The following is a 13,882-nucleotide window of genomic DNA, read 5'->3' as shown; positions in this document are numbered from 1 at the left end:
AGAAAAACCCGGATTATATTCGGTTGAAACCGAAGTCGGCCAGGTAAGCGTCCAAACAGGCGTTGGATTGACCCGGAATATTGAATTCAGAGCCCAGATATAATCCCGTCTCGGTTTCAGGAAATCACCGCCAACGCTGAGCTCCGTTGCAACTTCAGCCTCCGCCATGAGAAGAACGAGAAGAGGATCAAGGCAAGGCCATCACCACCACCAACCTCTACAGGCCGACGAGACCTGGTCCGTCAAGCCCCTTCATGACACTCCTCAACCGCCACAACAAGATCCCCATCATCAAGAAGAGGAGTCGAATCTTAATGGTCCTTCATCCCCGTCCATTTCTCAGCAACTGCAGTCCCCCGATTTTACCCCCAAACCGTCCAGAACTCATCGTAACCCCAACTGGAAATACCGGCGTGGCCACGTTGCCAAACCTCGGTTCGTCAAAAAATCCGAGCTCATTTCTTCAAAATCTGAGCTGAGTTCTGAGGACAATAAAGCGAGTTTGAGTGTAATCGAAGAAGTAAACTGCGACCAAGAAGAAAATAAAGGAATCAAGGCTTTCGTGTCCAAGATTGACGGGGATGGAGAGGAAATTGAAGGAGATGAATCACAAAACAGTGCGGATGATGTTGTGAGTAGGTTTGAGGAGCTGCGGTTAAGGGTGGACGAACCCGAATTGTCGGAGGAACAGCTGAGAATCAATGATCAGTTGCAAGAGGACGAGGTAATTCAAACGAATTTCGATGTCTATTTTGATTATTAAGACTTTCATTCTGACCAATTATTTATCCTTCATTAAGTTTGTGCACTTGTTTTATTCAAAAGACGAAGGAAGATTCTGAACTTAGCTTAGCTTTTTAAAAATCACGGTGTTGAAAGCACAAAGGAATGCGTTTTATCCTTAAACTGCTGACCATTACAATGAGTTCCTTTTCAGCCATTGCTGTATTTGATCTTTCTTTTTCTTGTAGTTACTTGCAATAAAGTCTATTTACGGAGAAAATGTTTTCATCCTTGATAGAGAGATGGGCTTACGATCCTTGAAGGTTATGTTACTGGCCTATAATTTCAGGTTTTCTTTCTCTAGCTACAACCAAGTGAATAAGCTGATACCTTTGTGTTATTTTACAGATTCACATTCACCTGGAAGGCAGTGGAGAGACTATTATAACGACAAAGCTAAATTCATCTAATGATGTTGGTGGAAGTGAGACTTCAGATGACTTCTCATACTCGTTCAAAGTCCAATATCTTCCACCAATTGTGTTGACCTGTTTACTACCTAGATCATACCCCAGCCATCTTCCTCCATATTTTACCATCTCTGTTCAGTGGTTGCATTCAGCTAGAATTTCCGATCTTTGCAGTCAGCTCGACTTAATATGGAAGGAGCAAGAAGGGCAGGAAGTTATATACCGATGGGCAGATTGGCTACAAAATTTCTCGCTTTCTTATCTTGGATGTGATAAAGAAATAATGCTTGGTCCTTATGGCATTGAGAATAATGGAGAGAGGCGTGCAGTTTCAGGAAGTGTCTCCCCTGATGTTGATGTACCGTTTATTCGGAGTTACAATGATGAGATATGCCATGAGAACTTCCTCAAAAGCTTGCATGAATGTTCAATTTGTTTTAGTGAGTATGCAGGTAATCGTATGTTGATTAATTATTTTTTGTTCAATTGTAAACGTTTTTGCTATTGTTTGCTATCTTGAGCATTGCCTTTTTGTGCATTCTTTTGGCAGTTTTGCTTTACGAGAGAAGCAGAAGAATGCAGGGAATGATAGACATGAATCTAAAAGAATCTAAGGCTTTAATCATGAATGTGGTGATCTTTTAGGTGTCCCTCATTTTAGATGACTTGATTTGAATGCTATGGTTGATAATCATGCTGGATTCTAAGCATCAGTAATATTGTTTTCAGTTAATGGTTTTTCCACTATAATAAGTTGGAGAACTTGCATTAAGCATACTGGGGACACATGCACTATTACCGAGGTTTCCTCGGGTTTGAATTAAATTAAGAGTTGTAGTTGTGGGACATTTTTTGATTGGAGAGGATTGTGGGGTAAAATTTATGTATTTTCTGCTGGTTCTTTGAATAGTAGTACTATCTCGAAGCTTATATATGAAAATTTTCTTTCCCTTTTATGAGTGAATGAAAGACAGGATTTAATTGCTGTTTGATAACTTCTTTGCAGCATGCGGTGAAAATTTCCTTAGATCTAGAATAGATTTGTTAACATCTCCAATTTCACTTTTGGCTGGTTGGCTGGGGCTCTGAATTTTTCTTTTTTTTTTTTGAGGATGGTAGGAAAAATAGTTTAATTTGGCAATTAAGTACAGAGAAAATATTATTCAGAATAGGGGTGGAGAAATTTTCTTAAAGGGTTTAGGATGATGCTTTATGACTCAGGAAACTTTGGATTTTTTGGGGAAAGGATTTTAATGTGGATAGCTATTAAGTGTATGTTCTATATATTTTTAGTTTGGATTCAGAAGATAGTGTTGTGCACTCTATTGTGATCGTTATTGAACCCTTGCTACTGTTTTTTTTTTTTTAAACTAGGAACTGACTTTATTAGGCTGCCATGCCAGCATTTCTTCTGCTGCAAATGCATCAAAACTTATTCTGACATGCATATCACCGAAGGCACCGTAAACAAGCTGCTATGTCCTGAAGCTAAATGTGGGGGCATGGTCCCTCCTGGTTTATTGAAACGGTTACTTGGTGATGAAGGGTATGAACGGTGGGAGTCCCTTATGCTACAGAAAACACTTGAATCAATGTCAGATGTTGTATATTGCCCAAGATGTGAAACACCTTGCATAGAGGATGAAGACGAACATGCACAATGCTCCAAGTGCTTCTTTAGCTTTTGTACGCTTTGTAGGGAGCGCCGTCATGTAGGCATAGAGTGTATGACACCAGAACTGAAGCTTCGTATCTTGCAGGTATTATCTATGTCGTTTTCTTCTGTGGATCTTATTTCTCTATGTCTAGTGGGACAGGAGTATCATTTCTTTAAAGTAGAGTTTAGTCAGAATTCCTTTGATATTTTAATGGTAAATTGTAGAAACTGGAAATAGCTGTACAAAGCATTATTCAAACATGATGAGATCATGACTGTGCTAAAGCCTTTAAAGGTTCATGGGATGGTTCTTGTGTATAGCTTTAACTTGGATTTCATGGACAAAATTAGATCAATGTTCATCAAAGTTGTCTTCTTTGCTGTGCTCCTTTTTCTTCACTGCTTGCATATATTTTTAGCATTTTCCTTGTCCTATGAGCACCTACTTCCTCTATCATAGAAACTTTTCTCCATCATTCATGGAATTAATGTTGCTGACAGGAGCGCCAAAATTCATCCCAATTGAATCAAGCACAAAAGCACAAGGAGCGTGAGATGATCAATGAAATCCTTAGCATGAAGGAAATAATGCGTGATGCCAAGCAATGTCCATCATGTAAGATGGCAATCTCAAAAACTGAGGGATGTAACAAGATGGTATGTGAGAACTGCGGGCAGTACTTCTGCTACCGATGTAACAGTGCCATTAATGGATATGATCATTTCAGGTATGCAACTTCCAGAATTTCTAGATGAAGTCTTCATCATTGCTTGTGTCAACTTGAATGTTCATTGGTCAGTACTTAGTCGATGAGGTTCCGCATTTTTGCTTGTTGAAGGGATGGGGCATGTGAATTGTTCCCACAAGAAATGATACGAGACTGGGAGGAAAGGTTAAATGCACGCCAGGTATTAGGTCAGGTTCATGCTCAACTCTTTGCTGAACGTGGACAGCCATGCCCTAACTGTCGTCAGCTCAATGCAAAGGTGATAAAATTTATTTGATTTGTTGGAATTTTCCTCCACCTATATATTCTTTTTATCTTCTAATTTTCTAATTGAAACTAGCTACATGCCAATGAAGTCTAAATGCCTTGTTAGCATGCATCCTGATCTAAAATAACAATTTCAAAAGAATGATTCTTTTACACTAGCCATGTCCAGCAGTCCTGGCTTTCCTTTGGATATGTTGTCCATCTATTAAAGTCATCCATATATAGTTTGTAGTTGAAAACATAACAAAAATTCGTTCGATAGGCAATGTGTAGTTTTTTTGGCATTGTTTTGTTGTTCTTGATTGTTTGAGTTCGCTCAACATAGTAACTGTGTTCTATGTTTTTCCCATTTATTGTATGTTAACAGGTAGGCAACAACAATCACATTTTCTGCTGGGCATGCCAAATGCACTATTGTTACTTGTGCAAAAATATTGTGAGGCGTAGCTCTCAACACTATGGACCCAAGGGTTGCAAGCAGCATACCGAGGGATAGTGACGCAATATCGTCGGACCAACCTATTTGAAAAGGCAACTGGTAGATGAGACCAAGGTGGCAGAAAGCCTCTTACAATTTGATCTTGCCATGACATTGATAGTCTTCCAAAGGTAAGGAAACAGTGTGGGCTACTTGAATTATGTTGCGTATTTCCTATTTCTCCCGAAGACGCATTTTTGGGTGTTGTAACTTGTACACGACAGTATAGTTTTTTGTTCCCGGTGTCTTGGCATCAAAATTCTTTCAAGAAAACGGCCTTGTAATAAATCAGGTTCGAAACCGGAAGCTGCTGTGGACGTATAGTTGTGGATCATACATTCCTCAGCTGAGTTGTAGCAAAATAAAAACAAAAAAGAAAAAAAATTGCATATGTTCCATGGATCTAAATAGGGAAAGATTCAACACCATCTTTCCATCTCGTGCTTGCTTACATGACTAAGTTAATCCTCATTCGCAGCTATGGTCAGGGCTGAAGACAATGTCCAGTCATTCTTGAATAAAATGGTTTTGGTTAGCTTGTTAGCTCGGGCTATTTGGGTCCAACTCGGGCTCAGTAACCCAAGATCTGACCTAATCAGCTTGGGTCTGGTTTAACTGGCGTTATGAATATGAGCCTTGCAAGAAGGAAAGAAAGGGGAAGCCTAGCTGTCGCAACAGGCCCAGACAGACGGAAAATTGTGCTAGTGGGCTCCACTGAAGAATGGCCCTGAGACTCGAGAGAGTTACAGGATTAAATTTGTATTTTTTCCATATATATATGAATAAATTTATAATATCAAGTATCTAAAAATTAAAAAAAAACTTTATTTTAAAACATATTTAAAAATGAAAGGGAGAAGCAATAATTAGCAGTAGCAATAATTGAATTAAATTTATAAACATAGTGCGACAATATGTGGGTAAACCATTAATTAAAAGGACGAAGCAGACTTGAAGGGAGGGACGGAGTCAGCGTCACTTTCATGATTGCGATGGTGATTTTGTTGTGTCCCCAACTTGCTCAATTCCATGCCCCCCATTACCTGCCGGAATTCCAAATCAATTTTAAGAGCAATCATTGAAATATTAAAAATAAAATAAAAACACTTTTGGCAGATTTACATACAAAGCTGAAATGGACTTCCAGAAGCTTCTTTGTTATTATTATTTTTTAAGAAAATAAAAAACATATATTTTCATTTTATTATTTAGGGTATTCCACTCGTAATTCTTTTTATTACAAATTTGTAATTATTTGATCACAATTAATAAATATGTAGTGATTCGTTACTTATAAGTGTGAATTTCGTATAATATTTCGATGAATCTTATATGATTTATTATCACAATTAGTTAATTGTAACGTAATCATTATAAGAGAGATGCTTATGTTATTATTACATATCACTTTTTTGGATAAAATTATTCTATGATTTTAAGTTTTAATCAAAATTTTAAACATATTTATTTATTTTTGAAATAGAAACTCTGCTCCCAAAAGAGTAAACACTATTAATAAAAATTATGAAATAACTAAAATTTTTCTTTATTAACTAAAAAAATATTATTATATATATATATATATAATGGAGAAGACCAAGGGGAGCACCGATCTTTTTTATTTATTAAACATAATAATAGAAATTTTTAATTTAATAAAAAATATATAATAATAATTTTTAAAATTAATAAAAAGTAAAATTATTATTTCAATATTGTCACATCATCAAACTAATAGAAATATTAACGTTGACCAATGGCTAAATTTATGTGTACAACGAAAAATATTTTTTTAAGAGTAGAGTGTTCATTTCAAAAACTAATAAAATCGTTTAAAATTTTGATTAAAACTTAAAAAATAAGATATTTTATCCTTTTTTTTTATCATTAACCCTACTCCCAAACACACTCTTATTTTCATTTTTTTTAATTTAATAACCGATTTAAAGTAATTAAATAAATGAGTTTTAGACTTAAGCATATATATATATATATATATATATATAGAGAGAGAGAGAGAGAGAGAGAGAGAGAGNGGTAGAGAGAGAGAGATTGATAATGACAGGAACTAGGGGTCTTTGTGTGGGGACGAATTAAGGTGAACAATCAAGTCACCATTGAAACTATATTTTGCATTGAAAAAATATAGAAATGACTATTATGCTACGTGGCTTTATTCGGAAGCAAACACATTAAAAAATAATAAAAAAGGAAAACAACTATTAAGAAGCAAATGATTAATTCTAGAAAGTAATTAGGAGAGCTTGGAGTTGTTATTAATCATAATTAAAATATAGCCCACCTTCATTATTGTTTTCTTACGTAATCTTGGTATAAACTATCCCTAGTAGTAATGTATACTAATGTGTATATTAAATGAAAAAATTCAACCGGTAATGTACTTTTTTTCCCGTAAACGGAAAGTACTTAGTTAAATTAGTTAATCGTTTTCATGACCATATTTTTATTTCCAAAAATAATAAATGAGAAGTGATTATTAACTTTTAAAAATCAATACAAAAGGCTCTTAAAAGTTAGAAGAACGGATACTTAAATCTATTTTATAAAATACTTTAACACTATTTAAAGGGATCGAATAATGCTACGTACCCATTTATATATATATATATATATTATTTCATAAATTCCATCTATACCCAAAACTCATTCGTCTTGTTTTCATCAAATAACAAATGTAGAACCGACAGATGTTAAGGCTTGGTTGTACACGTCTACCTCGTAAACCTAATGCACTTAATTCATAATAATGTCCAAAGCAATAACATCATGCATGGGTACGTATCAGAGTGGTCCGAAACATGTGTTTCAGATAAATATAAATGCTTCATTTATTTTTAGTTTGGTACAATTGTTCGCTAATAAATGATTAGGAAAACTATGCCTGTCCCCTTTCAATTTGTTTGTAGTAATAGAAAATATATATATATATATAAATATATTATTTTTTAAAAAATTTAAACACAACCAAACTAATTAAATATACAAAATTTGTAAATAAAACTTATTTATGTCTATTTTTTAAAATTATGTATTGTTCATATGAGATATATACTACTCTTTTTGTCTCGTTTTATTTGTTTTTGTTCAAATTTTTAATGAAATGAACTTAATTTTAATTATTATTTTTTAAATGATATGTAAAATAAAAAATTCAAAATTTAGAAAAGTTTAAAATTTAATTTTTTTAAAAAATTATTTATAATTTAATATAACAATAATAAATTTTTTTGATAAAAAATTTAATATAATGAGACGAAAAGAAAAAACTATATAAAATATCGGCAGTTTGACGGTTCACAGTGAAGGGCACGGCACGGGACAAAGGGCAATGTCGACGGCTCATATTTGCATTTGGATTGGACAAGAAGGGACGGGAAGATGCGAAACACTATAGAATATTGATTAATTTGTCCTAAAACTTCAACGTGATGCAAGTCTTACTTCTTTAACATGGCGCGTGTTCACCACTCTTACTTTTTATTGGGTTGCTCCAATGTTTTGCTTTCTTTCACCAACGGCCCTCCAAAATGGCTGCAGGAAACCCCTCTTTGGATATCATGCTTTGAAGTTTTACGTTTGAAAATGGTAATGAAATGATTCTCATATTAATTAAAGCTGTTTAATGCTCTGATTTAGCAATGTTTAGGGGCCAGGTGTGATGAGTACTTAAGGAGTGGTTGGAGGGATACCCATTTGCCTGCTTTTATCATCGATAACATGCATGATGATGTTCTGATCTTTTGCAAATCAATGAATTTACTACTATTTTCAACTAAAAGAGCAGAGCGAGAAGTGATGAAAAGAAAAGTGGGTGGGGAGGATCTTGAAATGTTTGGTCCGTGTAATACACGTGCACCAGTGTGGGTTGAGCTAGTACTGCCATCATGGTCAGGAGTTTTGAGTTAGATGTTAGGAATTTAGAGGAGTTACTCTCTGTTTAACTGAAAGTAACCATGGTTAAAGTTGAAGACATGTTGTTGTTGGATTTCACTGTTTCGCATTCCTCTTGCCATCACTCATCACTTAACCACAACAAAACTCACTCAAAGCTTCGAGAAAGGGGGAGAGAAAGAGAGAGAGAGAGAGAGAGAGAGAGAGAGAGAGAGAGAATCAAATGCTTTGAACAAAGACATCCCATTTGTTGTTTCACACATAAAGGAAGAAAAATAAAAGAGAAACAAAAATTCCAACAAATGGGAATTCATATAAACTAAAAAGCAAAGCAAAAGGTCCATCATTTGATATAGGCTACTGCCAGCCTTGGCCACAAAGAGAAAGGAGGAGGAGGAGGAGGAGGAGGAGAATCTTATGTTGCTATCTTAGTTTATTCTAACCTTCAAAGGTAAGCTCTTTCTCATATCTTCTTCACTGCAATAATGGTTTTCTTCTCCCTTTCTTTCTTGGTCTTCTTATAGCATGCCACCATCTGCTTTACTTTTTACTTGACTTTCCCACTTACTTGGTTCCTTTTACCATTTACATGTTTTTGGCTGCCTAAGTTGCTTCTTTCTCTATATATAAAGTTTTAATTTTTATTGATTTGAAGATGGGTTGTTTGTACATTTTGATATTGTCAATTACCTGTTTTGATCAGCCTTGCTATGTGTTAGTTGGGTTATCTGGGTCTGAGGCTGATTAGAATCTAGAGGTAAATTTGTCACTAATAGATGAAAAACTCTTCTGATTTTAGATTTTGGGTATGTCTAATCTGTTAATAGTTACCTTGGTGTCTTGGTTCTTTTTAGTTCAGCTCAAACCAGTGTCGGTTGTAAGTTGTAAGATGCTTTTTACTTTAGAAGAGTCCCAAAGGACTTCTTAGTGATGTCTTCTCAAATTTGAAACTTGTCTGGTATGTGCATGTTTTAAGAACTATATGTCACTTCTGGCATTCATAACTCTTGTTCTTCAATAGAATCTTATACTTGTATTTGTTGAATGTTTCATTTAGTTGGCTGATTGAAGTATATATAGGACTGAATTTCTCAGCTGTTTTTTTTTCTTTCCCCATTATTCCTTCTGATTTTATTTTGTTGTGCTGTGTTTTTTTTGGTAGACTTCTTTCAATTAGTGCCAAAAAAAAAAAGGATCAACTTGGTTTTCTGCAATGGTTTCAAGGTCTTATTCTAACCTCTTGGACCTTGCTTCTGGTGATTCCCCAACTTTTGGTCGAGAAAAAAAGAGGTTTCCTCGAGTGGCTACTGTCCCTGGGCTTTTGTCTGAGGTAGATGATGATAACTGCAACAGTGTTGGATCTGATGCTCCTTCTTCTGTTTCTCAAGAACGGATGATTATTGTGGGAAACCAGCTTCCACTTCGATCACATCGAAATGCAGATGATGGAGAGTGGTGCTTTAGCTGGGATGAAGATTCACTTCTTTTGCAGCTAAAAGATGGGCTTGGAGAAGATGTAGATGTAATCTATGTAGGTTGTCTTAAAGAGGAGATCGCCCCTAATGAACAAGATGATGTGGCACAAACATTGCTTGAAACTTTCAAATGTGTCCCTGCGTTTCTCCCTCCTGAGCTTTTTACTAAGTTCTATCATGGATTCTGTAAACAACATCTGTGGCCTTTATTTCACTACATGCTTCCTTTATCACCAGATCTTGGTGGTCGGTTTGATCGCTCCCTTTGGCAAGCTTATGTTTCTGTGAACAAGATTTTTGCTGACAAAGTAATGGAAGTGATCAGCCCTGATGATGATTTTGTGTGGGTTCATGACTATCATTTGATGGTTTTACCAACATTTTTGAGGAAGAGGTTTAATAGGGTGAAGCTTGGATTCTTCCTCCATAGTCCATTTCCATCGTCTGAAATATATAGGACACTTCCTGTAAGAGATGAACTTCTAAGAGCACTCCTCAACTCTGACCTCATTGGTTTTCATACTTTTGATTATGCCAGGCACTTCCTCTCATGTTGTAGCAGAATGCTTGGACTGTCTTATCAATCAAAGCGTGGCTACATAGGGCTAGAATATTATGGTCGCACAGTGAGCATTAAGATTCTTCCAGTCGGGATTCACATAGGACAGCTCCAATCGGTGCTGAATCTTCCTGAGACTGAAGCTAAGGTAGCTGAGTTACGCAATCAATTTAGGGGTCAAACTGTTTTGCTTGGGGTAGATGATATGGACATCTTTAAGGGAATCAGCCTGAAGCTTTTGGCCATGGAACAATTGCTCATGCAACATCCTGAGAATACAGGTGAAGTTGTTTTGGTTCAAATTGCAAATCCTGCAAGAGGCCGAGGAAGGGATGTACAGGAGGTCCAATCTGAAACTTATGCCACAGTGAAGAGGATTAATGATACGTTTGGAAGACCAGGATATGATCCAGTGGTTTTGATTGATAGCAACCTGCAGTTTTATGAGCGAATTGCTTATTATGTCATTGCTGAGTGTTGTCTGGTTACAGCAGTGAGGGATGGGATGAATCTTATACCATATGAATATATTATATGCCGACAAGGAAATGAAAAGCTAGATGAGACCCTAGGGCTAAATCCATTGGTACCAAAGAAGAGCATGCTGGTTGTCTCTGAATTTATTGGATGCTCACCATCTCTAAGTGGGGCAATTCGAGTAAATCCATGGAACATTGATGCTGTGGCTGAAGCTATGGATTCTGCATTAATTGTCTCTGAGGCAGAAAAGCAGTTGCGGCATGAGAAGCACTACAGGTATGTGAGTACACATGATGTTGCATATTGGGCACGCAGCTTTTTGCAGGATCTTGAGAGGGCATGTGGGGATCATTTGAGGAGGCGGTGCTGGGGAATTGGTTTTGGTTTAGGGTTCCGGGTAATAGCTTTGGATCCAAATTTTAGGAAGCTTTCCGTTGAGCATATTGTTTCAGCTTATAAGAGAACCAAGAATCGAGCAATTCTTTTGGATTATGATGGCACCTTGATACGAACTGGTTCATTAAGTACTACTCCCAATGCAGAGGCTGTTGTAATCTTGAACAATCTGTGCAGAGATCCCAAGAATGTTGTTTTCCTTGTTAGTGGAAAAGATAGAAAGACTCTAACTGAATGGTTTTCCAGTTGTGAAAAGCTTGGAATTGCAGCAGAGCATGGTTATTTTATCAGGTATATATTTTTTCTTGTCTAAACCCTATAGGTTAAGCTAGACTCTATGCCAGAACAAAAAGGAGAGGGGAGGGGGGGGGGGGTTTAACAAAGGCATGGATTGGCAATTAGCTTTTATTTATTTTTTTCTTGGGTAAGAAAATTAAATATTTCTTATTAAATTTGGAAGGCCAACTGAATCAAAAAATGTAACATTTGACACAGCTTTGCAATTGTACCATTGCTAGTTTAGAACTAGATTTGGTTCATGGTTGTTGCTAACTAGCGTGGTTTAGCTTTTGTGAAGTATAAAAGAGCTTGTTTTTACTTTGTCTTAACTATTTAGCTGGTAACTAAAACATAATTTAGGGCTCTGTTGTTTTTGCTTAATGAACAGATAAGACTTACTGTTACCCAATGCTTATAGTTTGATTCAAAAGGAGAAAACTGGTATCAGTTGACAGCCCTCAGGCACAAATCCATGCCTGAAACTGTGGAGAGGATTTATTTGTTGTTATCTTATGCTTATCCTTTTCTTATTATTTTCCCCCAGGTCAAATCGTGATGCAGATTGGGAAACTTGTGTCTCTGTGCCAGACTTTGATTGGAAGCAGATTGCAGAGCCTGTGATGAAATTATACACTGAAACAACAGATGGTTCTGCCATTGAGACTAAAGAGAGTGCTCTTGTGTGGAATTACCTATATGCAGATCCTGATTTTGGATTTTGCCAGGCTAAGGAGCTCTTAGATCACCTTGAAAGTGTTCTTGCTAATGAGCCAGTTTCAGTTAAGAGTGGCCAGCACATTGTAGAAGTTAAACCTCAGGTTAGTAGTACACATTCTATTGGATACCAGTCTCCATCAATATTCTTATGTCGTCATATTATATCAATTACCACATTGCATTTTCTAATTAACAGAAGGAAGCCCAACCGTGTGAACTACTTAACAGGAATAAAAAAGAAAAACAATCTTCTTTATTTTTCCTTAAAATGATATTCAAAAACTCATAATAACTTGAGTTAGACATTACCTTGAATGTGAAAATCATATAAATCTTCATTCATTGGTACTGTTGAGTCAACTTGAAAAGTTTTATTTCCTTCTTGAACTGTGTAGGGTATGTGCTAACAGCTGTAGCCACTATGCTGCAACGTGCACATAAGGGTTATTAGCTGAAAGAGAGGTGGTCCTGAGCTCCAATTTCTAATGCTTCATTCTGTTAACTTTTCAGGGTGTGAACAAGGGTCTTGTTGCTGAACATCTCCTCACAACAATGCAACAAAAAGGAATGCTTCCGGATTTTGTTCTTTGTATCGGGGATGACCGGTCAGATGAGGACATGTTTGAGGTGATCATGCGTGCAAGGACCGGCCCCTCTCTCTCCCCAGTTGCTGAGGTGTTTGCTTGCACTGTTGGGCAGAAACCTAGTAAGGCCAAATACTATGTGGAAGACAGAACTGAGATTCTGAGAATGTTGCAGGGTCTAGCCAATGCTTCTGAACAGACTGCAAAGAGTACTCCCCAGGCTTCTCAACAAGTGATTATTGACAGAGAGTAATCGGCTTCAGTCTCTTATCATCCTACATGAGGTCATATCAAAGTGTACATTGAATTTCTCGATTAGTAAGATTTTGAAGTCTTGGGATAGTTGAGTTTTCTATTAGAGCATAAAGTATGGAGCTTCTGGTATTGCCTATCAGTCTCATAAATGGAGAGTTTTGTCCTGTACTTGTTGCATTGTACTTGTAGCTTCTATTGTGAGTAGATAATTATTCGTCCCTTATGTTTTTTCGCTTCTGTTTTGTCTCAACCATGAGTTTCAGTTCTTTACTTACGCGGTTGTCACCAATTGAAACTGAATTCCTCCCACGATCAGGCCAATCCTAGCTACCATCTGAACATAAGGCTCCTCGTCCACTTAGGCTAGTTTGTTATCTTAATCTCTCTCAAGCAGGCGACAAAATTTGGGTTGAACTCGAAGCAAACTGGGCCACTTTACTATGGCCTGGTCTAAGCTTCATCCATTGTTGGGTCCAGTAGACGTGAATGTAGATGATAGATCCACTTGTTAAGAATGGACTCGAAGATCTCAACTCTCCTTAGCTGATTGCTCATTCCATCTTGTTTTCACAGAATCATGAACTTTTCCCAGTTTTTCCTTGAAGTCAGTTTTATTTTTCTTTATTCATAAGAAAAAGACAAGTGTCCTGCTTCCGAAAGAGACATTTAAGACAACAGCTAGAGGGATAAGGTATTGCTTGTAGATTCAATTATTGCCATTGGATTGAATGGGATTGTACCTCATAACATACCTCTCAATATACACTTTTTTAATGTCGGCTTACCTGGAAGGAATACAGAAAAGCTCCCACTGTCCCGCTGCCTAGCCTGGCCCAATGACCATCCCTTCCCGTTCGATCTAGACTCAATTTCCCTGTCCTGTCTGATCTTTCCCTATCAAA

At 36.6% G+C, this 13,882-nt stretch overlaps 2 protein-coding genes across 3 annotated transcripts; both read left to right on the top strand.

Moving 5' to 3' along the window:
* Window positions 105–4,668, top strand: LOC18606788 (E3 ubiquitin-protein ligase RNF14). Of its 2 annotated transcripts, none has more exons than XM_018118288.1 (7): window positions 105–724; window positions 972–1,046; window positions 1,132–1,633; window positions 2,568–2,953; window positions 3,352–3,578; window positions 3,690–3,837; window positions 4,213–4,668. In XM_018118288.1, the coding sequence occupies exons 1-7, from the start codon at window positions 167–169 to the stop codon at window positions 4,339–4,341; spliced, it is 2,025 nt and encodes a 674-aa protein (XP_017973777.1). In that variant the 5' UTR covers window positions 105–166; the 3' UTR covers window positions 4,342–4,668. The 2 variants fall into 2 exon arrangements, with proteins under 2 accessions (XP_017973777.1, XP_007040646.2); XM_007040584.2 differs by having other exon boundaries at window positions 110–724; window positions 1,132–1,645.
* LOC18606787 (alpha,alpha-trehalose-phosphate synthase [UDP-forming] 5) lies at window positions 8,360–13,217 on the top strand. The gene is made up of 4 exons (XM_007040582.2): window positions 8,360–8,686; window positions 9,398–11,436; window positions 11,969–12,242; window positions 12,652–13,217. Exons 2-4 carry the CDS (start codon window positions 9,449–9,451, stop codon window positions 12,976–12,978), a joined length of 2,589 nt encoding a protein of 862 aa, XP_007040644.2. The 5' UTR covers window positions 8,360–8,686; window positions 9,398–9,448; the 3' UTR covers window positions 12,979–13,217.

This window comes from Theobroma cacao, chromosome 3, assembly GCF_000208745.1.
Source record: "Theobroma cacao cultivar B97-61/B2 chromosome 3, Criollo_cocoa_genome_V2, whole genome shotgun sequence".
Taxonomy (NCBI): Eukaryota; Viridiplantae; Streptophyta; class Magnoliopsida; order Malvales; family Malvaceae; genus Theobroma; species Theobroma cacao.
This window is presented reverse-complemented; position numbering and strand designations above follow the sequence as displayed.

Excerpts from the sequence above, each read along its gene's own strand:
- LOC18606788 (XM_007040584.2), top strand. The coding sequence starts at position 167 with ATGAGAAGAACGAGAAGAGGATCAAGGCAAGGCCATCACCACCACCAA. Across the intron at positions 3,579-3,689 it reads AATGGATATGATCATTTCAG|GGATGGGGCATGTGAATTGT; the intron begins GTATGCAACTTC and ends TGCTTGTTGAAG. Across the intron at positions 3,838-4,212 it reads GTCGTCAGCTCAATGCAAAG|GTAGGCAACAACAATCACAT; the intron begins GTGATAAAATTT and ends GTATGTTAACAG.
- LOC18606787 (XM_007040582.2), top strand. The coding sequence starts at position 9,449 with ATGGTTTCAAGGTCTTATTCTAACCTCTTGGACCTTGCTTCTGGTGAT. Across the intron at positions 11,437-11,968 it reads GAGCATGGTTATTTTATCAG|GTCAAATCGTGATGCAGATT; the intron begins GTATATATTTTT and ends ATTTTCCCCCAG. Across the intron at positions 12,243-12,651 it reads TTGTAGAAGTTAAACCTCAG|GGTGTGAACAAGGGTCTTGT; the intron begins GTTAGTAGTACA and ends TTAACTTTTCAG.